Source organism: Balaenoptera physalus, assembly GCF_965194825.1.
Source record: "Balaenoptera physalus genome assembly, chromosome: 14".
NCBI classification, from domain to species: domain Eukaryota; kingdom Metazoa; phylum Chordata; class Mammalia; order Artiodactyla; family Balaenopteridae; genus Balaenoptera; species Balaenoptera physalus.
The window spans coordinates 51796110-51821365 of NC_138893.1; the positions used below are offsets into that span (position 1 = coordinate 51796110).

Consider the following 25256-nt stretch of genomic DNA (forward strand, 5'->3'; position numbering starts at 1 on the left):
AAGGGCTCTGAGAGGTTGGTGTCTGGGAGATGCCTCTGCTGCGAGGGGCTATTGTTACGGCCAGGAGAATCCTAAAGACAAAAGGCTTCACCTCCAACAGGAACAGCTGCTGAGGACCCACTCTGGGCTTGCTGGGGGAGGCGAAGAGGAGCTCCGCCAAGAGGTGTGCTGGAAGCACCATTCGAAGCCCTTGCTGGAGGCGCTACCCTGTAGCAGCAGTGAGAATCACCTAGAGAGTTTGTTAAAATGCAGATTCCTTGGTCCTACTCCAGACCTACTGAATTGGGATATGCATTTTAAACAAGCTGCACAGATTTGTCTGAGGCATGTTAAAGTCAGAGAACGACTGACAGAAGCTTGGGCTGATCCCAGTGCGTCGCAGCCTCTGCCAGCTGGAGAGGTGTTTTTGTTTGGTTTTGTCATACTCCCCTTCCCAGCAGTCGGCACGGAACCTAGACTGACTTCTCAGATCTTAAATGGTCACCAGCCCTCAAAGACCAGGGAGGGTGTAACCCGGAAAAGACTTTTGTAAATCAAAGCATAACTTTCTTTGAGTTATTAGATGTTATGCCCTTTTCTGAGGACAACTAGAGTGGGCATTTGGTTTTCAGGAACTGTCTGGTTAAAATGATTTTCTTTCGAGAGAAATCTCAATTGTGGTAGATGGGCCTTGTCTGGATTCCTCCTGTAGGGTCCTGCGAGGGAGACAGGGCTGTCCTGGTACACTTGGCTCCAGTGAGTGAGGTGTTTTGAAGGTGACATCTATTCTCCTTATCTGTCAAAGATAGATGAGCAGGGACTTGGTTGCCGCGGGGGATGTTACCCCCTTGGTTTTCCCATCAAACTCTGTCAGGCTTTGTAACTTGAAGGAATGAAAGAGGGAGCGGGAGAGGGACAGTTTCTAACGAGCTGTCAGCAGGGTCCCACCAGCCTGCCTCAGCCCTGACTTTGTTCCTATGCTATTATGGTAAAAATCCTTGAGTTTCTCTCAGACAAAGAGAAGTGGCTTGGGGCTGAGAGGCACAGATTCATAAGCAATTTCCCTCATTACACACTTCCAGTTCTTAATCACCATTTCGAAGAGGAAGAGCTATCAGAGCAGACTTTGAGAATTTTGCCCCAGACAGGATGCACAGCCCTCATACTGTAGCTTAATCAGTGTGCTTTTCTCAGCTGCTTAAAATGGGGGAGACCTGGCTCTCAACATGGCTGAGCTGTAGGAGACCTTTTGTCCCTAGTGATTTTTAGGCCTGGGACAAGGGAGAATTTACAAAGTGCTAACGTAGAGATCTTTCCAGAAGTGGGATCTGCTCGCACGGATGAGATATCCAAGGAACCAGAGAGGTTGTTAGAGACAATGCCAAGTGTAACATTGGGGGTGTGGGGGGAATGTATCTGGAAAAGTCAGAGTAACACAATTCCAGTAATCCCAGAATCGAAAAGCGACAGGTTTAATAACAAAAACCTTGGTGCCCTAGCAGTTTTTGTTTGGCATAGGAATTATAGATTTATGTTTTGTCAGCCACTCTGCTATTTATTATAAAATTATGCATTCAAGATTATAATATTAAAATAATAATTAGCTTAAATAGTCTGTAATCCAGGATTACAGATGGTATGACAACCAATAGCCCTGGAATGCACTTAGAATAGTTACACGAGTAGTGCATGGATACATTCTTGTAAAATATTTAGAAGTTTACACAGCAAAAAGTCCCTTTCCCTCCCATTCCTCTTCCCAGAGGTAACCACTGTCAACAGTTCAGTAAGTATACTTCAGTCATCTTTCTGAACATTTACATACACATGTATGTGTATATGCACACTCATCTTTTCACATAAATGAGATCATATATATTGCTATGCAACTTTAAAAAAACCTGAATAGTATATATATCTTGGAGATATTTTCATAGCAGTACGTATGAGTCTTCCTCATTCATTTTCACATTAGCACAGTACTGCATTATAGGGATGTGCCCTACTTAGGGAATCACTCACTAACTGGTGGACATTAAAATTGTTTCCAATATGTTTGCTATTACTAACTTTTAAAAATGATGTATACCCATGCTGCACTTCAGACCCACTGATTCAGCATATTTGCGAGTAGGGCTTAGGCTTTGGATATTTTCAGAAAAAAACTGGAAAATTCTAATGTGAGGCAAGGATTGAGAATCATGATCTACACATTAAACAAAATAAAACAGAACTCTAGAGCATTTTAAGATAGTACAATCAATTATTATGAAGCAATCAGAGACAGTCAAATAGTCACTGATTAATTTTTAATCATTTACTCTGAAAACACCTTGAGTAAATCAAGTTATCCAAGTGAAAATAAATATGATATTTAATAGCTGCATGGCATTTTTATCTTTGGAAATGCTTTCCTTTTTAAATCTCAGCATCTTCAATTCAAAGCTGTGAGCAAGGTGGGCCAGGAATGACCTTGTCTATTTTACAGTCCTGGAAGCTGATGGGGGTAAAATGATGCTTCTCAATTTTAATATGCTTAGGAAAAATCTGGGAATCGTCTTAAAATGCAGATTCCAACTTAGTAGGTCAGGGGTGGGGCCTGAGATTTTTGTATTTCTAACAAGCATGAAGGTGACTCTGATGCTGTTGATCTGAGGACCATACTCATTAGTAAGCACCTGGATTAAAGGTAGTGAGCTAAATACAATGGAGAACTCAATTCAATAGAAGAAACTGGGTGTCATTGAAATGATGGACACTTAGCATGACGAAGAAAGGAGTGAAAGGAGAAGGGAATATAGGGTGGAGAAGGATGGACAGCAAAGAAGCTCTTCCTCTACATCAGCTAAACAAGGATGCCTTTCATCTTGGAATCCCATGCCCTAAACAGGGCCACATCCTGAATATGGCACTAAAAGCATTCCAAGCCTGTTGGCTGTCATACCATCTGTAATCCTGGAGCTTGCCCAATACTATTTCTTGTCTCTGTAACTTTCCCTTCTGGGGGATCCTGATGGTAACCCACGGGTCCTGTAGTGTTCATCCCACTGCCTTTCACCTTGTTTACAACCCACTCCTTCCTGGGGGAACCAGAGGCTCCAATTCTGAACTTGACTTGTCTCTGCGCACCATTTACTCTCTTGGTTCAGTGGTCTTCCAGAGGGGACTTTGCAGCCCAACACTGGCTGTTATCTCCATCAGACATGGAGGAGACACCATAAGTCTCTTGGCGATATCCACTCACCAACTATGACAGTTCCATCTTCTTTGGGCAGTGCCTGTCATCAGTTTTCCTCTCACTCTTTAGAGATTCCTGTCCTGTGTAGGATAAGAATAATAAACATATAAGTACACGTTTCTGATTCTCCCTTCTCTTGATATCTGTTTTTATTTAATTAATAAAGATCTATGTGATTCAGAATAAATTTTTTACTTGCTTTACATTTCTCAACTGAATCACAAAGATAAAGATACTTGTATCTTACTAATAGAAACTAGATTTTTTTAAATGCTGTTTTTGTGTCTTTATCATTTGGAACAAAAGAGCTAGAAGCACTAATAAGATAATAAAGGTATTATTTTAATGGGCCATTTTCTCTTGAAGACATTGGCTGCCAAAACAGATTCCAGAAATTTAAGATTAATATGTGCAAGCTGTAGGGTCTAAGAGGTGCTGCTGGGGTGGGAATTAGAAGGGGAATGCTATCCACGCTGGAGGGAACATTCTGAGGGGAACGAACTGGCCTCAATCCCCTTATTAATATGTTTACACGTTCCTTTTCCATGAAAGGACAAACAGCATTTACCATGGCTGTAATTTTAGTAATTTTATTTGTGCATTGCTTTTATTGTCTGTCTCCCCCATTAGATTAGAGAATTCGTGAGGACAGGGACTTTGTCTTTTTGTTCACCATGTTATCTTTTTTTTTTTGGCCACACCATGCGGCTGTGGATCTTAGTTCCCCGACCAGGGATTGAACCCAGGCCATGTCAGTGAAAGTTCTGAGTCCTAACCACTGGACCACCAGGGAAGTCCCTCACCATGTTATCTTTAGCACCCAGTGCAATGCCTGACACAAGCAGATGGTCAATAAATATTGATAAAATGAATGAAGTGAATGGAAAAAATCATGAAGAAAATTATGAAGAAAAAGAAACAGTGGTGTTATGTTACGAGATGGAGTTTTAATGTAACTAAGGTTAAAACTATAATTAAAACTAAAAAATAAAAGGCTCTCAAGACTACAAAGCTGATAAATGGAATATTGCCTGCCATATCAGTAAACAAAAGATGTCACAGTCATCAGCAATTGCAGCCACAGCCGGTGGTGAGCTGGTGAGCCCTGAGGAAACTCAGGAAGGAAAAGTGTACCTGCCATCTAGCAGCCATTAGACTGCAGCTACTCCCTATGGTGAGCCCTGAGGAAACTCAGGATGAGAAAACACAGGATACTGGCCCCAGTTAGCTGAAGTACATATCAAAGGAATGATTTCAGTGAGCCCAGACTCGCATCTTCCCATATGTAGAAAAGCAATAAATTCCTTGAGATTTCTAGTTTTCTTTAATTAACAGTAATCATTTGTTCCTACTACCTGCCCTTTGTCGCAAAACTCCTATATATCCTAGCTCCCCCCTCGCCTCCTCAGAGCAGTTCTCTCAGGGTTACTTGAGATGCTGCCTCCTGGGCTTGAAGTCCTAAAAATTCCCACCAAATAAAACATAACTCTCAACTTTTAGGTTGTGAATATTTTTTCAGTCGACAAAGCTTAGCTACGGAAGAAGGATTCCTGATTGGAAAAGTTGGAGACCCATTGCTTTAGTCATGTGGAAAATTAAAACTCACACCTTATCCCTTTAAATAATTTTGACATTGTTAGGTCATTTTTCTTTGTAAGCCCTATGCCTCTTCCATTTCTAGAGCAGGATGTTTCTCTGTTCAGAACTTGGAACTCTTGTATGGAAATTAATATGATGTCAGAAAGCAAATACAGTGATTTCATCACAGAACAAGGACCTCCTGTGGTCTTTTTAAACTCAAGTAATGAACCAGTAATACATTTTAATTATTTTTTAAAATATGTTCTACCTTAAGGAGAAGTTGTGGGATTAAATTTTGGTATGCATTAATATAAAATATTCTGAGGTCCCTGGAATAAAAGCACAATATAATATCTAAAACCAGAACATCTCATTCATTCTTTCACTCAATAAACTTTTATGACACCAGAGGCCATATGGCACAGCGGAGCAGGGACCCTGAAGATAGGCTGTCTAAATTCATATACTCGCCATTTTATGGTTGTGCCATTTTGGGCAAATTGTTCCAGTGCTTTTTGCCTCAATTGCCTCATCTGTTAAATGGAATAATAAGACAACCTACTTCCATTGTTATTGTAATTTGAGTTAGTTTTTATTGAGCACTTAGAACAGTACCTGCCATATAGTGAGCACTATGTACATGGTTTTAAATAAACAAACTCCTGTAATGTGCCAAGCAGGTACAAAGCACCAACAGGCTTCCAGGAAATTAGTGAGCTAGTATCTACTGAACACTTGCTATGTATCAAGCACTAATCTGTAGGCAGTTTTGTATCAATTTTTATTACAACTCTGCTGGAGATATCATCCTCCTTCATTCCTTCAGCCAATATTTGTTGAGTGTTCACTAGATGTCAGGAGCTGTTTTTGGTCCTGAGACACAATGTCTTGGGATTTATGTTTTAAAAAATTACTATTTTACTAACAAGTGATTTTCAATAGCTCCCTCGATTTCCAGATCAGCTCAAAACTGTAGTGTGTCACATTAATCTTTATTAAAACATATCCTCATAACTTCTGAAGTTTTAAATTACTACATTTCTAGAGCTTTGTAGAACTATTTTCCTCCGTCTGTTCTACTTAATTATCAGTGTTAGAGACTATCTTAATTTTGTATTCTTGTGAAGTCTCCTTCAAGTCTGTTATTTTTAAAAAAAAAACTTGATTTTTTAGGTTATAAAATAACACCTTTGTTGGAAAGTATGTCATTGTTTATTTTTCTATTAAAGCAATGCTGCAAGGCATAGTTGTATATGACTGTCTCTCTTTGTAAACTTGTATAAATGTCTTTAGGATAGATTCCTAAGAGGAGAAATTGCTTGGTGAAATGGTATAGGCATTTTAATTTTGACTGATATTGCCAAAATGCATTCTAAGAAAAGGGTTTATCGATTGACACTCTCATCAATAGTGCACGAAAGTGCCTACCCCACCCTGCACTCTCAATGATACTATTTTATCCATATTTATAAATATTTTTGTCAGTCTGATGGGCAAAAATGGATTAATTGGTGTGGTTTCAATTTTATAATGAGTATGATTTTTGGTCCATTTATTGGCCATTTGTATTTATTCTTTCCTGATTGATTTCTCTATATCCTTAATTCATTTTTATATCAATACAATGAAGCGCTGAGTATCTAATAGATGTGACTGATAAGCAGGCTGCAAATATTTTTTCCAAGTCATCATATTTTATGGTGTCTATCGTCAATGCTTTTCTTTACGGCTTCTGAGATTGTGTCGTGATTGGGAAAGTCTATTCCACCCCAGTACTGTTTCAAAAATCTCTACTATCTTCCCTATTTTGTTTGCAGTTTAAATATTTAAATTTCAAAAAATTGCTACAGTGATAGCAATAATGATTAAAAATAGTACTTAATTTTCAGTAATTAACAGAAGTCACATATTCTGGAAATCAAATAATAATAGAGTTTCTTTTAACGTGATAGTTTTCTTCACATAAATGTTTAATTATATGCTAGACATAAATGACCTGTGAAAGCATTTTATAGAGGCGCCTCTCTTTTCTGGCATACCTTCCCATGTTTATAGAAAATGGCGAGAAAATGGTTAGAGAGAGACCAGGACAGAACCTCTCTGAGGGGAGTGAGAATTTAAAACAGAGTAGAAGTCTTTCGATTACCTTGTTCTACACATCCTTATCCACAGAGTGAAAGTCCTATATTTTTTTCCTGTTTTTGCCCAATCAACAAAGATGTGCTTTGGAAAGCAGGTGATTTGGAAGATAGTTATTAAGAATTAATTCTGGATGAAAAAGTTATAGAGATCTGTTGTATACAATGTGCATGTAGCTAAATCTACTGTACTATACACTTCAAAATGGTTAAGATGGTAAATTTTATGTTATATGATTTTTACCATAATTAAATAAAGAGTTAATTCTGCATTAGAGTGTATGTTTTTAATCAATCAACAAATATTTGAGTATCTACTATGTACCAAATATCTTGTTGCGGTGCAGGATACCGGGAAATATAATTGGTGGTTTCAGTTCTCAAGGAACTAAGAAGCTATCAAGTTGGAGAAAAAAGTTAAGTATGCATGAAAATGTACAATCTCAGGCAATGTAATGATACCAAATGAGGAGAAGAGACACAAATTCTTATAGGAGTTTAGAAAAAGCAGGAATCTGACTACAGTGATAGAAATATTTGTTAGGTACTTAAAGGGCTTTCAAAGCACTTTAACATATATTTTCCAAATTGACCCTTTTACCAGATCTAGGAGACATTATCTCCGTTTAACAGATGAGGAAACAAAGGCTCAGAGGTTGTAATTTTTCCACGTTCACACGGCAGAACTGGGAACTAGACTCAGTGTCTTCCAGTTCTTACTCCTAGTGGGATTTATTTAAGTTGGCACTGAAGATTTGCTGCCGGAAAGTTTTGAGGGTTACAGCAGAATCCAAATGTGCCAGGGACACTATGGTTATGTATTTGCTAGAATTATGATTATTCTCTCCTCGCTGTCATCCTGCCAAAGAGCATCAAGTAACTTTTAATACAAAATAAGGGATTATTATTTTCTTGCTAGTTACTGCATAGAGAAACTCAAGTCAAACTGCAATTGAATGAGGATTAACATGCAAGACTTTAATTTCACCGCTATATACACACAGCCATTTAGCCAACTGCAGTCCCATGACAGACATTCCTTACCCATCATGTCTGACATCATTCTTTAAAATCATAATACATATGGTGCAGTTAAGACAGGTCTGATCTGACCCAGGTGTGACAGAAAGGAAAACTAACACAGACAGCAGAATAAAGTCAGTGAATTCAAATTTAAAAGCAGTTATCAGGGCTAAGACCATATGACTTACACACATTTTTAAAACCACATCCTGCTAGTTCAGTGGACTGACTTCTCCCCAGAAAGTGCAGAGGAGCATTAGGTCTGTTCATACAATAACCCTGTCTGATTGCCCAAGGTCAAGCTACTGTTTATCTCTGCCAGACACAACCCATATCCTGAACAGAGCCCATATCCTAAAACCTGCGTTTTTCACCAATTACTTCAGGGCAATACAGGCTCTGACGTTCTTTCTGCATAATCACCTAAACAAGAAAAATACTCTAATTTTTTGTTTTTTAAGTATTAGGTAAAAGTAAATGCACAGACACAGTGGTCAAGAGCTTTGCTTTTCATTTTCCTTCTCGCGAGTGCTCAACATTTTGCAAAAGAAGGGCAGTGCTGCCCTCTGCTGCAGGATGTTGGAATGTTCACAATACACTTCTACATCCACGCACCACCCCGCACCCCACCCCAGCCGTGTCGGGTAGAGGAAGACAATCTATTACAAGGTTTTACACTACCCCTTTAGGAGTTGTTTAAAAGAAATGTGTTCTTGGAAAATACATTGAATTTGTTTCCTTCATTATCTCTTCATCTACCTTCCTCTTGTATCAAAGCATAGGACTTTTAGGACATGACCTAACAACAAAAAAAAGGATATTACAACTTGGGGGGAAGAAAGCTTAAGACATTGCTCTAGAGGTAAGAGGCTGTGTTTTGATGCATTTAGGGAGAAACGGGGCAAGGGGAGGAAACTTTCTTCTGACTTTAAGGTCTGTAGCCTTCTGGTCTTCTGTCATTTGGAGCGTTCTCATTAGCTTTTAGCTAGGGTGATCTATTACCTTCTCTCTGTTTCTTTGACTGGAGATGACAGGCACCTGCGCATGTTAAGAGAGTAGTGGAATAGGGTTTCTAAAACACTCTCTACTCTTCAGAAAAAGATAATAGAGAAATACAGGGCTTCCCTGGAGGCGCAATGGTTAAGGATCCGCCTGCCAATGCAGGGGACACGGGTTCGAGCCCTGGTCCGGGAAGATCCCACATGCCGCGGAGCAACTAAGCCCGCGCGCCACAACTACTGAGCCTGCGCTCTACAGCCCGTGAGCCACAACTACTGAGCCCGTGAGCCACAGCTACTGAAGCCCACGTGCCTAGAGCCTGTGCTCTGCAACAAGAGAAGCCACCACAATGAGAAGCCTACGCACTGCAACGAAGAGTAGCCCCTGCTGGCCACAACTAGAGAAAAGCCCTCGTGTAGCAATGAAGACCCAACGCAGCCAAAAATAAATAAATAAATTTAAAAAAATACAAAGGTCTATTATTAATATAGCTACATTTTAATTAATTATTAAATGTCGTGTTACCTTTAAATTGCTTTGAGATTTTACAGATCTCTACAAAGACTTCTTGAAGGGTTGAAGATATTAAGAATTATGTTCTCTGTTTTCCTTTCCATTAAAAAAAATTTCAGAGTACATGCCCTCAAGAGGCCACGGCAGACAGACTTTAAAGATAGTCTAACCATTACCCTATAGCTACCCAGCGACTAAACTGTAATCTTCATGATAATAATTTCTACAACTGCGTTAAATGCATGTGTGTGTGCGTGTGTGTGTATCAACACCAAGAAAAAAATCTTTTTTCCCCCAATTTACAGATAAGAATACTAAAACTCAGACATATTAATTTACTCAAACTTTCCAAACTAGTAAGAGGCAAAACTAGAATTTGATTTCCGAATTTGATTGAAAGCCTATGCATTGTTCTACTATGCAGCTGATCAATGAACAAACTAAACAAATCTCAAAGGCACGTGCTCGTAGACAACATCTGTGATGATGACAACGATGATAGTTAACGTACTGAGTACTTACTAAGCGTCCAGTACAATTCAAAGCATTTTAGAGTCAATCATTGGATAACATTAAATCATTTAATCCTCACAGCAACCCCATGAGGTAGAAATATTATCTCCACATTATAAGTAATGAAACTGAAGTATACAAAGGAAATCTAGTCCTAGAGGCCACGCTTTTAACCATTTTGCTACACTGCTTCTTAAGTAAAGTACAAAAATTATATAGCACAACAATTTCTAAATGGTGCCCTGGAACTTAGTTACATTAATAAGTAGATAAAACCCATCCATAGTTTTCAGTCCTGTTGATATCTCTGTTATACAAAGGCCTCAGCAGCTTTAAAAAAGTTCTGCCCATGTAGGTGCCTAGTTTAGAACTAACATTAGACCTTGTCCACCACAGGCCTCACTAGACATGCCCTTCTATGAAATAGGAATCAGCAAGAGACCTTCACTTGGTCCAATCCATGTGTGCAGGTGGGGAGACAAGTCATACATCAGGGAGGGAGGAGAGAACTGAGGGAAGAGATGCAAGGGGAGATGGTTCCACCAAGGCACAGCCAGGAAACAAGCCAGTTAAGCTGAAGGGAGTGGTTGATAAGCGATCACTTTCCTTAGCAAGAGTAAACTCAATACAGTCAGAAGCCAGCACCAGCTTAGGGGCTCTACACTTACTTTCTTGCCCACAATTTGGTCACACGGTGACTATCAAACAGATCTCCTCTAACAGCTTTGTTTTTTTAAAATTTTTATTGGAGTATAGTTGATTTACAAAGTTGTGTTACTTTCAGTTGTACAGCAAAGTGACAGCTTTGGTTTTTAAAGAAACTTTTGTTCAGTGCACAACTCAGCTTCTAAATAATATCCTACCCTTAGTGACAGCATATACCCAAATATAACCATTCCAAAGCGCTTAGTGCTTAAGTGCAAAGTGTGATAAACTCCTCCCTGCCTTGTGGCTAAGCGTAGACCTTCTGGGTATCAGCAGTAAGATTAAGTACAGTAAGCAGGTGTGGATTTGCTTAGAGGTCCATGCAGTGCCCCCTACTGCCCTGGCCTGCCTCTTATGCTATGCGGCAGGGCTGCCTAGCCCCAAAGGCTTCAGATTTCCAAGCGAGTATATTCTAAAGGAATTCATTCCCGATCAAGCTGTTGCTATGTGGTTCTTACTTCCTCCCTTCCAATTCTTTTGAAAAAAAAAAAAAAAAAAAGGCAGAAGGGAGATGGTAGGGACAGATAGTTGTAATGAAGTCAGGAGCCAGGGGAATACCTGCCCCTTTTCCTTCTGATCCTTACTGCCCTTTCCCTGGACACTCACTTTACCTGGCTGCCTACTAGTCTGGGCAATGTTTGCCTCTCAAGAATCTTTTGCTTGAATTATCCATTCAGCAGGGAGGCTGTCTTGCATCCATTCTAAGTCAAAGTGTTAAAATTAGTGATGGCCTGGAAAGCATTTTGTTTACTTCAACACAGGCATTTTGCTTAGAGGGGCAGGCTGCAGGGCTCAGGATAGAAGGGTACTGAACTTAATCTCCAAGAAACATATTCCCGAGGAAAAAGGTTTGAGACTTGCATCCCACATAATATGCAATCCCTTCCCCCAACACCCAGTAACTGTTTGCCCCTTTCTAAAATTCAGAACAGGGGCTTCCCTGGTGGCGCAGTGGTTGAGAATCTGCCTGCCAATGCAGGGGACACGGGTTCGAGCCCTGGTCTGGGAAGATCCCACATGCCACGGAGCAACTGGGCCCGTGAGCCACAACTACTGAGCCTGCGTGTCTGGAGCCTGTGCTCCACAACAAGAGAGGCCGCGATAGTGAGAGGCCCGCACACCACGATGAAGAGTGGCCCCCGCTTGCCACAACTAGAGAAAGCCCTCGCACAGAAACGAAGACCCAACACAGCCAAAAATAAATAAATAAATAAATAAAATTCAGCACAGATAATTATGGGGACATGAAGAAAAACTGCATATGGTACTTTCTTTGCCCCTATCAGCACTGACTTGGTTATGGGGCTGCTTAGGTTGCCAATAAATATTTATTTGGACTTAGCTAAGTTGATAATGTTTAGGTAATTTAGGGTTGTTTTTCCCCCAGGGAATGACGTAAGGAGTGACCATGACATTGTCGGCTGACGCTGTGAAGATCATACTTTTAAATCAAACTTTGGTAAGGCTGGGCTATACAACATCTCACTCAGCAGTTGCCCTTTGCCTCTGCTTATGGAAGCACCGAAAGTTCATTGTCATTTCACCTTCAGTGTTGAACTCACAATCTTAGAGGAAAGTGTTGTTAATGAAACACTGTTGACAGTTATCTTTAAAACCAGAGGCTAATTTTCTGAAAAGAAGCAAATGATACAAAGGTTGGCAGGTGTTGCACAAAGGACTTTTGGCTTATGTTTGTTACTTTGAATGAAAGATTCATTTTGAGATTTGTCATATTATCCAATGAATAGAGGGTAAGGTAATGCTTTTTTCTGAACCAACAGAACTGACTCCTCCTGCCACCATTTATTGAATACTTACTAAGTGCAAGAAACTAAGGGAGACTAATACAGGGTTAAGATCTCTAGCCCAAAGAAATTTACCATCTACAAGGGGTGTGCAGATGTGCAATGATGACAATAGCTAACATTTAGGGAGTGCTTACTACATGCAACTAAACACTTCATATGTATTAACTCACAGAATCCCCACGACCCTAAGAAAAGTATTATTATCTCCACTTTATGAAGCAGGAACAGAGAGGTTAAGTAACTTGCCTAGACCTGACCAAGTTAGTAAGTGGTAGCACTAGAATCTAAATCTAGGTAGTCTGGCTCCAGAACTAGGTTCTTAACTGGGCATTTTGGGCATTTTCTACAATTGTAATATTGCCAACAAGGGACAGAAGCACAGGAAAGAGAGAGGGATTTTAACCAGAGTGAGGGTAAAGGCAAAGCTTTAGGGAGGAGGCATTTGCTCTGGATCTTGAAGGTCAACAGATGGAGAGAGGGTCTGGGGAGGAAGGAACAGCCTGACTAAAAGAAGAGACAGTCTGAATACCAGCCAGCTGACGACAGCAAGATCTGGCTGAGTGCCTGCGTGGGAGAAAAGCTGGAGGGGGAGGTCGCGCCCAGATCTCTAAGGTCCGTGAGGACCAAGCTCTCTCGGTAAGGAAAGGGGAGCAAAAGCTTCAAACTGTAAGAGCGGCAGAAAGGAATTCCTGGACACTTCCTCTTTTAGTAGGATGGCCCCCTGTCTGAAACCAAGGCAGGTGGCCCACCCACATTTCTCTCAGGGAGAAACAGCCGGCCGAGATGGTCAAGGTCGTCCGCGCGGGCTCCGGAGCCGCACGTCCTGGCCGAGGACTCACGACCCGTGCGCAGAGTCGGATTTGGCTGCCAGCCCGAGCCGGGCCAGACTGGGTCAGGAACGTGCGCACTCCCGGGCCTGGCAGGGAGAACACCAGCTCCGCGGGTACCGGAAGGCCGGTCCTCCAGCTACCTCCCGCCAGCTACCTCCCACCAGCTACCTCCCGTTTGTCTCCGGGCGCCTGAAGGTCGAGAAAGCTGCCTCCCGCGAACGCCGCTCGGCTCCTCCCCTCAGCGGCCCAAGGACCAACGGCTTCAGCGATAGGAGCATGCTCTGCCAATCAACTCTATCCCCGCCCCGTTCCAGCCGGCGTACGTTGCATTGGTTGCATCATTACCGGCCTCCGATAAGATTCTCTTCTTGGATTGGCTAATACCATCCTGTCCCTTTTGCGTCAGAAGCTCGCGATTGGTTAACCGCGTTGCCAAGTTCCGGACGCGGCTTGACCATTGGAGGCCGCGGGCCCGCCCCTGCCGGCTTGGTGAAGGTGAGAGTCTCCTCCAGTCGCCGCGGTTGGACCGGACCGAGCGGCTTCAAACGCAGAGTGGAAGCTTTCGGCAGACTCCAGCTTTCTAGCTATGGCGCCTCCATCAGTCTTTGCCGAGGTTCCTCAGGCCCAGCCGGTCCTTGTCTTTAAGCTCACTGCTGACTTCCGGGAGGATCCGGACCCCCGTAAGGTCAACCTGGGAGTGGGAGGTAAGGATGCAGTGCCCAAGAGTGTGAGCAGCCTGGGAGTGGAGCGGGCCTAACCCTGGCTGTGGAGACCGTAGGAGATGCCCAGGCCCAGTTTAGCTCCGTCGGAGAGGAGGCAAGATCCACGAGGCTTAGTTCTACCTGCCCATTTTACAGATGGGCATATGGAGTCCCTGGAAAAGGGAGATGTATCAGTGGACACACAGAAAAGGTGTAGCAGTCAGGGTACAAACTCAGTTTTTCCGATTCCGCATTGTGTGTTCGTTATACTGCATCCTTTCGCCTCTTAAGAAATGGGGCGGCCAGGGATTGAAAGGAGAGGGATAAAAATAGGAAGCCTTATAGGCTTGGAGTCCTGGCTGCTGGGGAATGGAAAAAGGAGAACTCTTAGCCCTAGGGAGCTCTGGTCTGGGTCGGTAAATGTTTGAGTAACTACCAGGTATCAATCAGGTACTTTACCAAGCCTTGTGCGGGGAAGACTGAGTCTTGGTTTTGACCCCAAGGAGATTAAAATCAGCAGGTGTTAAGTGATGTAATAGAGATCTAAAATGCTTCTGAGACAGGTTAATGCTCCCTGGGGATCTGGGAAGAATGTTCTGGCTCTCACAGATGTGGTGGGAATGGGTAGAGATGGTGGAAAAGAGAGGAAAGAGTGTGGACAGTAGAAGCTCACTTTCCACCCATCCTTGTCATCATTTCTTGCTTGTATTTCTTGGACAGCTCAGAGCATGGGCCTCAGTTTTTCCTACTGCCAAGAAAAAGATTTGGACTGAAATGCCTCTGAAATTCCTTTAACTCTTATCTTAATCGTCTCTGGTGAATTTGTTATTTCTGTCACTGTCATTTGGATGTTTGAAGCCACACCAACACTTACTCAACCACATAGAAAGATGAGCCAGGGAGAAGAGAATGAATAGGACAATGTTCTGTGCTAGGGAACAGACTTAGAACAGAAGGACTAGAAATTTCTGAAAGAGAAAATTGAACTGTTTTGTAGCAGAGAAGCAGTGGCGAGAAGGAGGTGCAGAATCAGGTGTCCCACAGTGACTGTGTCTGTACATAGGACCTGTTAAAGTCTTCACCAAGGAATATGGAGGAGGGGTGAGGAAAAAGCCATTAAAAAGTGATGGTTTGTTGAACCTGGGTAATGGGTACATGGGCATCCGTTATATTATTCTCACAACTTTTGTGTATGTTTGAAATTTTCCATAATAAAGCATAAAAAAGTCAATTCAGAATACATAGTTTCACCCACCTAGAGGGAAAGTGATGTTTTTAGCAGGCAGCAAAGTGGAAGTAATATTGAAAGATTTCCTTGAATTGAATTGGAATGAGCACTATTCAAGCTCTTAATTTAAAACCAATCCAAAACCTCCAAGTATTTCTTTAGGGCTGGATATATATCGTGAAGAACTAGTATTGATATTAATCCAAATACATGTTTTTAAAACCTTAGGTTTCATTGGCTCAATTACCTTTGAACTATCTTACAGGATTTTGGTGAGGATTAAATGCATTTAAAGTTCTTAGAACAGTCTCTGGCACATAAGTAGGAGTTATGTAAGTATTAGTTGTTACTGTAGTTGTTTTGGCATTTCTTTGCATAAAAGATATTGAATAAAAATTTTCAGCTCAAGAACTGCAAAATGAAATAATTTCTGACATTTTCAGATATAAATTGCTCATGCATAGAAAAAGCACCCTGCCAGCCGAGGCCAGAAGTGATTGGCTCAGAAACATATTCTGCAGCCCAGATGGTGGTCAATTCAACTGTGAAAGTGCCTTTGTCATGTTTTCCTGGAACCGAGGAATTCTTTCTCTTTACTACAAGCAAATGATTTATGCAGTTAATCACATTTAGTGCTTAGGATGACTCTGGAGGATTGTTTATTACTATTACTGTTTTAGAGGTAAGAAAGCTGAAGCCCAGATTGATGAAGCATTTTGGTCGAGGTCACATGGCTGTAGGTGGTGGAGCTGGGATTCCAGGCCACATTTCTCAGGTCCCTTGGTCTCTGCCCCCTTCTCTATTGGGCACCTTCAGGTGGTCCACAGGGAACCAGTGTACGGTAGTGGAACAGCCAGGAGACCTGGGTACAGGGCCAGGCCTGCGGTCCAGTGATGTGACCTTCGGAGTGTTATTTAACATCCCCGGACCCAGCCTGTTAAATGAGGAGCCAGACGGAATGACCTCTCTCTAAAATTATACTCTAAGATTCACTAGCATGTTACATGACTGTAGTATAGAATAATAATGTTACTGGCTTCATCAGATGACTGAGAATTAAATGAATAATTATGTGTGTGAAATGTGACACATAAATGAAAAGTATTGTATAAATGTTATTTTTGATGATCACTGTGACCCGTCTTTTTTGTGGATGGCAGGTGCTCAGGTAAAGGTCTCATTAAAGTGTAGTAGAATAAGAAGTCTCTTTACGGCTTTCATATGTCCTAGCTCTATTTATACACATCCCGAAGTATATCCTTTGTGAAGGAAATGTATTGATAATTAATCTCTGACTTTGGTGAAGATGCACTTTTTTTTTTCGAAGTTAAGATAAAGCCTAATGGAAGTTAACCAACTCAAGTTCTAATGATGTTGGATATTTAGAACAAACTGCGACTATAATCTCATTAGCTCATTCCTACTTGCAGATAGTTTCCCCAGAGATTTTCTTCTTGCTGTGACTATTTGCATAATTTCCATATAGTTAAACAGAGCAGAGTATCACAGTTTTCACTGTTAAATATGATGCTCTTTGAGTTGACTATTTTAGCACTTCTTAAAGTTTCAGACAAGTGACTTTAGGGGCAGGGGAGATATGAGTTCAGCCTGATGCACCCTGAAGCAAGACATTTCTACATAGACTCCAGTCCGTTCATCACGTAAACTTAGCTTTCTTTTGTTCCAGGTAGACTGTGCTTGCTTTCATATTTGTTGTTGTTTTTAATGTGGGTTCTTAGCATCTTCAAATAAAGTTGTGGGAGAGACGTGCTGTATCAGGAGTTTCTGAGTACCCCTGGTCCTTTCCGCAGGACCCTAGTTGGAGAAGGGCCTTAAAGAGGCATATATGCATGGGCTGTGGGGTAGGGATGGATGGGGGAAGTGGAGATCTTAGGAGGAGGAGGAGGGTGATGGTTTGATCATCTAATTCTCCATGTTCTTCTGGAAATCGAGACTCACCTGCAACCTGTGTGACTCCTCTAAAAGAGCTGGTCCTCAGGGAGAAGGGTGTGGTGTGTGGAGCTGAGGGGCATGCTGGTAGGTAGAAAGGCCCCTTGCACAGTCAGTCCTCTGGGGCCTGCTGGCTTCAGGCTTTCCCTAGACATCTCTTGCTCTTTAGAAAAAACACAAGGATCCATGAACTTAATAGTATGACAGCCTAGCTCTTACAGTTCTTGTGATCTTGGGCAAACTTTTCTGGCCTCAGTTTGCAGATCCCGAAAATAGAGATCATAATATCAATTTTGTGAGTTGTTATAAGAATTAAATGAAAGTAAAAAAAATGTGAAGTATTTAGCACAGTGCCCTGTATGTAGTAAGTATTCAGTAACTCCTTGTTTTTACTATGGCTTCAGCCACCGTCCCTGTCTATAATTATAAAATCTTTCTTTCCATCCTGGACTTCTTCCCTGGATGCCAGACCCATATTCGCTACAGTTTGCTGGACACGTTGTACAACCACCTCAAATTCATCGTGTTTAAAACAATGCATGGATTCCACCCTGCCCTCAATCTTTTCTTTTTTTCTTCTGCTTTGCTCTATATCTTGGTTGCCCCCTCCCCCGCCCCACCCCCACTAGTCTTTATCCAGACTAGAGAGAGACTTTGGAGGTTGTTGGTGACCCTTTCATCATTCCCATGTATATTTATTTGGTCATTAGGTTCTGTCTTTTTTACCTCATAAATTTATTGTGAATGTCTCCCCTTTTGTTTATCCCCGCTGCCGCTGCCGGGATTCAAGACTTCATTATTTCCTTCGTGGATTATTGCAGCAGCCTCCTGACTTCACTGTCTGCTTCTGTCCTCCTTCCAGTTTATTTTCCATCATGTCACTCAAATGATTCTGTTAAAATGTACAGCTCTCCATGTCACTGTCTTGCTTAAATGCGTTCAGCGGTTTCCCCATTGAGACAAAGTTCCTTAGAAGAGACCCCAAGACTCTCTGAGCCATTCCATGCTGTTTCTCCATGGATCTTACATCCGAGCCATGAAAATGCAGATCCTCAAAACCCTCATCTCTCTAAGCCTCTGGGGCCTTGCACAAGTGTTCCCTCTGTCTGGAAAGCCCTTTTTCCTGTCTTTTAAACTCTTATTCATCTTTCATACTTCATCTTCCCTGATCACTTACAGAAGAACTAAGGACTCTATGCTCTATGTTTCCTGGAGGGAGGCCAAGACAGTATCTTGTTTTATCGTACCCATGTCTGTGTAGCTACTTCTAGCCAATACCTGGTTCATGGTGGATTCAATAAGTAGCCATCAAATGAGTGAGAGAATGAAAGAATGAATGAGAAACTCATGGGTCCAACAAAACGGGAATCAAACCCCTCTGGGAGAGCAGGAATAGTGGTTGTTGGTAATGCTTAACCTCATTGCTCCAAACGCCCAAGAGTAACTGCAGTTCTGCTTCAGTAGGGCAGTGAGACAAGGCATTGGGAATAAATCTAGAACTGAATCTGGGGGAAACTGGGCAGTGAAGAAGGAAGCAGAGGTGTGAATTGGCCGGTTTCTCTTTTGTCACAATATGGACACAATGCCTCCCTGCCTCCAGTCCTATCACAGGATTCTTTAGAGTTGCACAGAGTATACATTACTGGTAAGAACAGTGGTACTATGGCTTTATCTTTCATATTTTATTTATTTATAATACATGATTTACAAATGACATATCATAAATATATGTAGCATAATTATATATTAACCATCCAAACACAGATGGGAAGCATAATAGAACTAGTTTTTCTACAAACACCCATATTCTTGTACATCTGAACAGTATCCCCTCTGTGTAGTGTAGTCCATATATACTGCTATTGCTCAAAGTTTTCCGAAAACCCTCTTTTGGAATGGCCTTCAAAGCATGTTAGACCCACGTAGGAGGCCATACTTTTATAGCTGTTCTCCATTAATATTATTCAGTCCATTCACCCACCTACTTTGCTGGACATAATACAAGTACTATTTTCAAAAATTAAATTTACTTTCAAAGGACAAAGGTTTGGCATCATTGAGGATATTCAAAATAATGAGATGTCTCCTCTAAAAACAATTCCAAGAGAAGAATTCCAAGAATATTTTGAACAATGGTAGCATTGTGATCATAGATGGGGTGATCTACTTCAGGGAAAACGGTTACTTGGGAGTCATTATTTTGGTATCTCTTTGAAAAACCAGACCAAATCTCGACTGATAAAGTAGGCTTTTTGAACTTGTTGAGAGGGAGGGAGTTTGGTGGGCCAGGGTGTCTAATGTGAGTGATAGGACAGTATTGTGAGTCAGATTCACCTACCCAGAGACTGGTTGTTGGTTAGTGGCTGTGTCAGTCTGGAACTCTGTCCACATTTTTATTACTAGCTTGATATGCTTTTCAAATTTGCAGATGACACATTCCTGGAAGGTAGGGTTAGTTGATGGAGTAGAAGACAGATGCAAAATCAAAATACCTTATAAAGCCTTATTTGTTGTCTGACTTTTGATCTAGTAATTTTACATCTAGAAAAAGCTTTCCTAAGGAAGCACTCATGAATATGTGTAAAGTATAAGAACATTAATTACAATGTTTATATTAGCAAATAGTCAAAAGCAACACAAATAGTTAATAAATTATACATAGAAAGGAATATTGTTTAGCCACTAAAATTGTGTTGTAAATGGCTCATATATATGAGAAATGCCCAGTTGCATCCACGATAGGAGAAATGCAAATTTAAACTACCCTGAGATAGCATTTGCACTCTTAAATTGGCAAAAATTTACTCAGTGGCTGTGGCTGTGGGGAAGCAGACACTCTTGTACATTGATGGCAGTGATATACACTGATAACACCCCTGCCCTATGGCACAGATGTACACTGATAACACCCCTGCCCTATGGCAGCGATGTACACTGATAACACCCCTATAAAAAAGCCAATGTGGATATATCTATCAAAACTACAAATACACAAAGTATGCTTAAAAGTAATATATTTGCATTTAAAGGGAACACATTCTTTAAACTTTTCATTGATTGCCACCAGTATTCTTCCAATCAGTTGTTTTAACCATATTTGTCGTACAACCATGTGTTGTAAAATGAAAATCAGTTGAAAGTAGTAAACTAATGTATACCCTCAAAAACAACAACAAAATTACACATACACGTACTTCTCAACCTACTCTTCCATTTTCAACCCTGCCTCTTACAGCTATATTTACATACATGTAAGATGACATATGTACAAGGTTCACTGAAGTATTATTTTCTAATAGCCAAAGGTTAGAAACAACTCAAATGTCGATCAACAGGAGACTCGCAAAACAAATTATAGTACATTTATCAGTTATGCAGCTCTAAAAAGAACAGTCTGTGTGCACAGACTTAAATAGTTAATGATGATGAAAGATATTCATAATATATATTTAATAAGTGGAAAAAAGCATGTTGAAAGTTCTGTATAAAAAATGACACAATTTATAAAAGAATATACTCATGTAAAATAAAGTTTAAAAGGCTGTACACCAAAATTTTCATACTCCTTATCTCTGAGTGCTGGAATTACATGTTAATCATAATGTTTATTATTTTCTTTTTGGGCTTTTCTAAATTTTCTACAATCAACATGTGTTCAGTAAACAATATCAACCACCCTAAAAAAGTGATTAAAAAAAAAAAGTCAGGGATTAATGTTGAGCAGAAATCAACAAGATAAAGAAGAATTACTTAAAAAATTTGTTTCACAGTCACTTGCCAAAGTATAGGCTTATTGGAGACCTAAACATTCCAGCAGAAGCAAATCCCTGTCAGGAATCCTGCTCAGAGAAGTCATTGGCTTGGATGCAAGCCAAAGCAGCTGCCCTCTCAAGCTATAATCTCAAAATGATTATAGGGTAGTATAGGAAAAAAAATCAGTGATAGGATAACTCAAAGTAGACTAAAAATACTTTTAGTGTAGAAGAAATGCTTAGAAATTTGCTGTAATCAAGATTAAAAATTATGAAACAGGTAAACTTAGATCCATAAAAGTGTGAAGCAGAGCAAGTGAGTGGTAGGAACAGTCAAAATGGTAAACACTGGCTAATGTCAAAAAACAGCAAGAGGACAAAGATGTGTTTAAACTTGTTCGATGATTGTGTAACCAGTGGTTGGAATCTTCAGTCACAGGTGTTTCCTCGCCATTTGTCTCATTTCTGTTCTTACAGGACAAGAGGAGGAGGTGGGCCTCCCTCCACCCTCCTCTCTCTCCATGTTTTTGTTTGAAGGTTCAGCGTTCATGTGAAGTAGCGCCGAACCCTTTTCTTGGGGAGATGCAGAAGGAAGGCGATTACCGGGCCAGTGGTCGTAGAGACCTCAGTGCCCTAGTGATATTGACATAGCATTTGTAAGGTATTTTTAATTTGCGGAGTGCTTTTGCTTGCACTCTCTCACTCGATCAGGCTCTTTGATGTCCCAGTTTTATTTCAGCATTCTACTTTTTGGAGGTCACATATTTAAGAACTATAATTTCCATAAGGATAGGAAACTGTCCTTCTGCCTTCCCAGCACCTAGCCTGGTGCCTGGCCCAAAGCAGGCGGTCAGTAAGTGAATGAACTTTAATTTCCCTCACAGTTCTGTTTTGATTGGAAGGTGGTAGAACTCTCCCTGTTCACAGCTCCGAACTCTTCCTTGGACGAAGCCTAAGACTCCTCCGTTGTATGTCTCTTTCCCGTGTCCCAGCTTATCGCACAGATGATAGCCAGCCCTGGGTTTTGCCAGTCGTGAGGAAGGTGGAGCAGAGGATTGCTAATGACAGCAGCCTAAACCACGAGTACCTGCCTATCCTGGGCCTGGCAGAGTTCCGGACCCGTGCTTCCCGCCTGGCCCTTGGGGATGACAGCCCAGCTCTGCAGGAGAAGCGGGTGAGTTTTGGGTGAGGATCTGTTTTTTTCTGGAAACTGTGAGGGTAAAAAGTGGTTAAAAATTAAGTGTTATGTCTATTGAACTGTCAGTGAATAAGGGTTTAAATAGTGTGACCTCAGGAACCTGATAGTGCGAATAACATGCTTTTGTATAAAGCACAGCTTCTTCAGTTGTTCACTTTTGCCCAAGAGATGATCGGATTTCAGCTGCTGGGTTTGAAGCAGTCAGTGGAAATGCCAAGCCAAGGGAATTTAATGGAATGATCAAGAGATTAGGGTCTGGACCCAGCTCTGCCACTACTTTTAACCAAAGGCAAGTCATTTGCTCCTCCAGCCCCTATGTCTCATCTACATGTTAGGAAGAGACTAGTTTATGGTTCATGGTCCCATAAGGAGCCTTTGCATAGGGGATCATTCAAGGGGCCTCTGAACTCCCTGAAATTTTATGTAGAATTCTGTGTGTATGTGTATTTCTGGAGAGAAAGTTCATAACTTTTATCAGATTTTCTGAAGGAACCTATGGCCCCCGAAAGTCCAAGAGCCACTAGTCTAGATGCTCTCTGAAGATCCTGCCAGTTCTAATATTTGATTCTTCTAGCCTTGATCTCAACTTCTCTTCATTTAAGTGCTTCCTGGTATGTAGTCTATGTATAACTAGAGATACATGGAAGAGGAATGCATTTGGGGAGAGTCTGTACGTGGCAGAAAGCGGTGTGATAGAGTTTATCAGTGTTGTAGGAATTCAGAGAGACTGGCAAAGGCTGGAAATGGGACTTGAGCTGAACCTTGGGGAATGAGGCCAGGACACTGGTTCTCAACTGTGACTGTATCACCTGGGAGGTTTTAAAAACATTCTGATGGCTGGATCCCATACCAGACCTGTTAAATCAGAATCTTGGAGGGTATCACCTTTCTCTGCCCTTTTATTACCTTTCCCTACAATTCCCTTCCCTTCATGGGTATTTTTTAAAAGCTCCCCATGTGACTGCAAAGTACAGCCAAGGTTGAGAACCACAAAGTACAGAGGAAGAAAAAGGAGGGGTATTTGTCTGGAGCAATAGGAGTCCAGGGACAGAGGTTGGAGGTGAGCAGGTCCAGGTTGTAAAGAGACCTACCTGATTAGGGCTGGGAACATGCTGGGTAGATCAGGCAGGCTGATTTTGGCAGGCAGGGCAGGGGAAGCCCCTTGAAGGTTTGCGCAGAGAAGTTACCCAATAAGAGTGTTTGAAGAAGATAAACCTGGCTGGATGAGTAGGAAAGGGAAGAGCTCAGGTTTTTGCAATAGTCCGATTAGGTATTGTGCAATTTAAACCAACTGCCCTTATTGCTCTGCTAGGCAGTGTCAGCCCCGCTGAGCAGCCTTCATGCAGGTACAGCCTTCATGCATGAAAGAGACCACATCTTGGAGTCACTGATTTATTTCCATGCTGTTACCCAGATGCCCTGATAAGCAGAATGGCAGGGTAAAATGAAGGCTGTACACAGGCACATTCTTATGTGTATAAGGAGACCAGGAGGCTCTGGGTGAAGGTCTTGGAACTCAGATCAATGGTTAGGTAAGTAATTAACTTGATGAGGGTTTTGCCTGGATTGGTATAAGAGACTGTAACTGACTTGCCTCTAGGAACTGAAGGAATACGGGTAGAAATGGTAGACTTTAGAGATTATGGGTGTCATTGGGAAGTTGCTCTGAAAATCTAGGGTTTCCACTGAGGGAGAGAGAGAATCCTGATGAAGTTTGAAAATGGGGAACTTTGGCGACTGGGGGTAATCTTCTGAGACGTTGTTGATAAATTAGTTGGAATTCCATTGTTGACAAATGAAAACAGAGGTTCTGTGTTGGGGAGCTTCTTCCTCTAAGACTATACATTTCTTATATGATGCTTATTAACTATGTTGGCAGATAGATGCTTGTTCCTCTGCCCAGGAACAAAATGCTCTGTTCCCCATTTTGATCGCTTAATACTGAGGCTTGGGGCTATTGCTTGTGGCATAGAGCCCTTTCTCTTAGTCTAGTTCATCCTGTGTTACGTTTTTGATCATAGAACAAATTTAAATGGCAGTCTGTAAATATTTGAAGACTTTTACTTTTTACTTTTTTTGTGTGTGTGTGTAATGGTTTAGGATACCCTCTTGGCATCTACAACACCCTAGGTACCAGTTGATACTGAGCTCTGAGCACTTGCTCTTTCCCTGGTCCATCCCCAGATGACTATCTTAGCTCAGCCCACCGTCATCTCATTTGGATTCTTATAATAGCCTCTTGCCTCTAGTCTCTTCCCCATTCTAGTACATTCTGCACAGTGCAGCTAGAATGATCTTCCTCAGCAAAAAAAAAAAAAAGAGCTAATCGTGTCACCTGCTTCCCCTCTCACACACACACAGTAGCTCCTCCATTATCTACAGGGTAAAATGCAGACTCTGACCTGGGCATGCAGCATGTTTTGTAGCCAGGCGTCTTCCTGTTCTTGCAGTTACTCTTGCTCCCATCCTCTCGGGGTCCTGCCATCCTAAGAGCCTGCTGTTTTCTAGACCTGCCGAGCCCTGCCATGACTTGGCACCTTTGCCTCAGCTGTTCCTTCCACTAGGAACAGTGAAGCTGTTCCCCCTTCACTTCTCTGACTCCCCAGTCCCCACCTCCCAGTCCTTCAAGGCCTGACCAAGGGTCACTTCCATGCTGAATCCTGAGCTCTCTCAGGCAGAGCTAGTTGTTGGAGTGCTCTGAGTCATCGCAGGACTGTGCATTGCTTGGGAAAAGCAGCACTTACTGTGTTTAATGTACAATTTTGTAAGCCTGTCCCTCCCACAACACCCTAGGTTCCTCCAGGGCAGGGCTGATGGCTTATTTACTTACTTTTTAAAAAATTTTTTTAGTGTGTGTGTATGGTGTGAAGTATGGTTCTTTTATTTATGTATTTATTTGGCTGTGCTGGGTCTTAGTTGCAGCCCACGGGCTCCTTAGTTGTGGCATGCAAACTCTTAGCTGCGGCATGCGAGATCTAGTTCCCTGACCAGGGATCGAACCTGGGCCCCCTGTACCGGGAGCACGGGGTCCTATCCACTGTGCCACCAGAGAAGTCCCAATGGCTTACTTATCTACCTCATGAATCTTCAGCATTTAGCT

At 41.6% G+C, this 25256-nt stretch overlaps 2 protein-coding genes across 4 annotated transcripts in view; one reads left to right on the forward strand and one right to left on the reverse strand.

Annotated features, from left to right (window-relative positions):
* NKX2-3 (NK2 homeobox 3) overlaps nt 1–13702 on the reverse strand; it is an 82304-nt gene extending 68602 nt beyond the window's left edge. The window contains exons 1-2 of the mRNA XM_082425335.1: nt 13496–13702; nt 3224–3297 (exon numbers count right to left, since the gene is read on the reverse strand). The gene's annotated coding sequence lies outside the window, so the exon portion shown is untranslated. The remainder of the gene's footprint in view (nt 1–3223; nt 3298–13495) is intronic.
* An 88-nt stretch (nt 13703–13790) lies between these two features.
* The window catches only part of GOT1 (glutamic-oxaloacetic transaminase 1), a 29652-nt gene continuing 18186 nt past the window's right edge, over nt 13791–25256 (forward strand). For 2 of the 3 annotated variants that reach the window (XM_082425306.1, XM_082425307.1), the window contains exons 1-2: nt 13806–14031; nt 21951–22132. In XM_082425306.1, coding sequence (XP_082281432.1) covers nt 13914–14031; nt 21951–22132 — 300 coding nt within the window. In that variant the 5' untranslated portion in view covers nt 13806–13913. Of the gene's footprint in view, nt 14032–21950; nt 22133–25256 lie in introns of all 3 variants that reach the window. The other variant, XM_082425305.1, reaches the window with a different exon arrangement.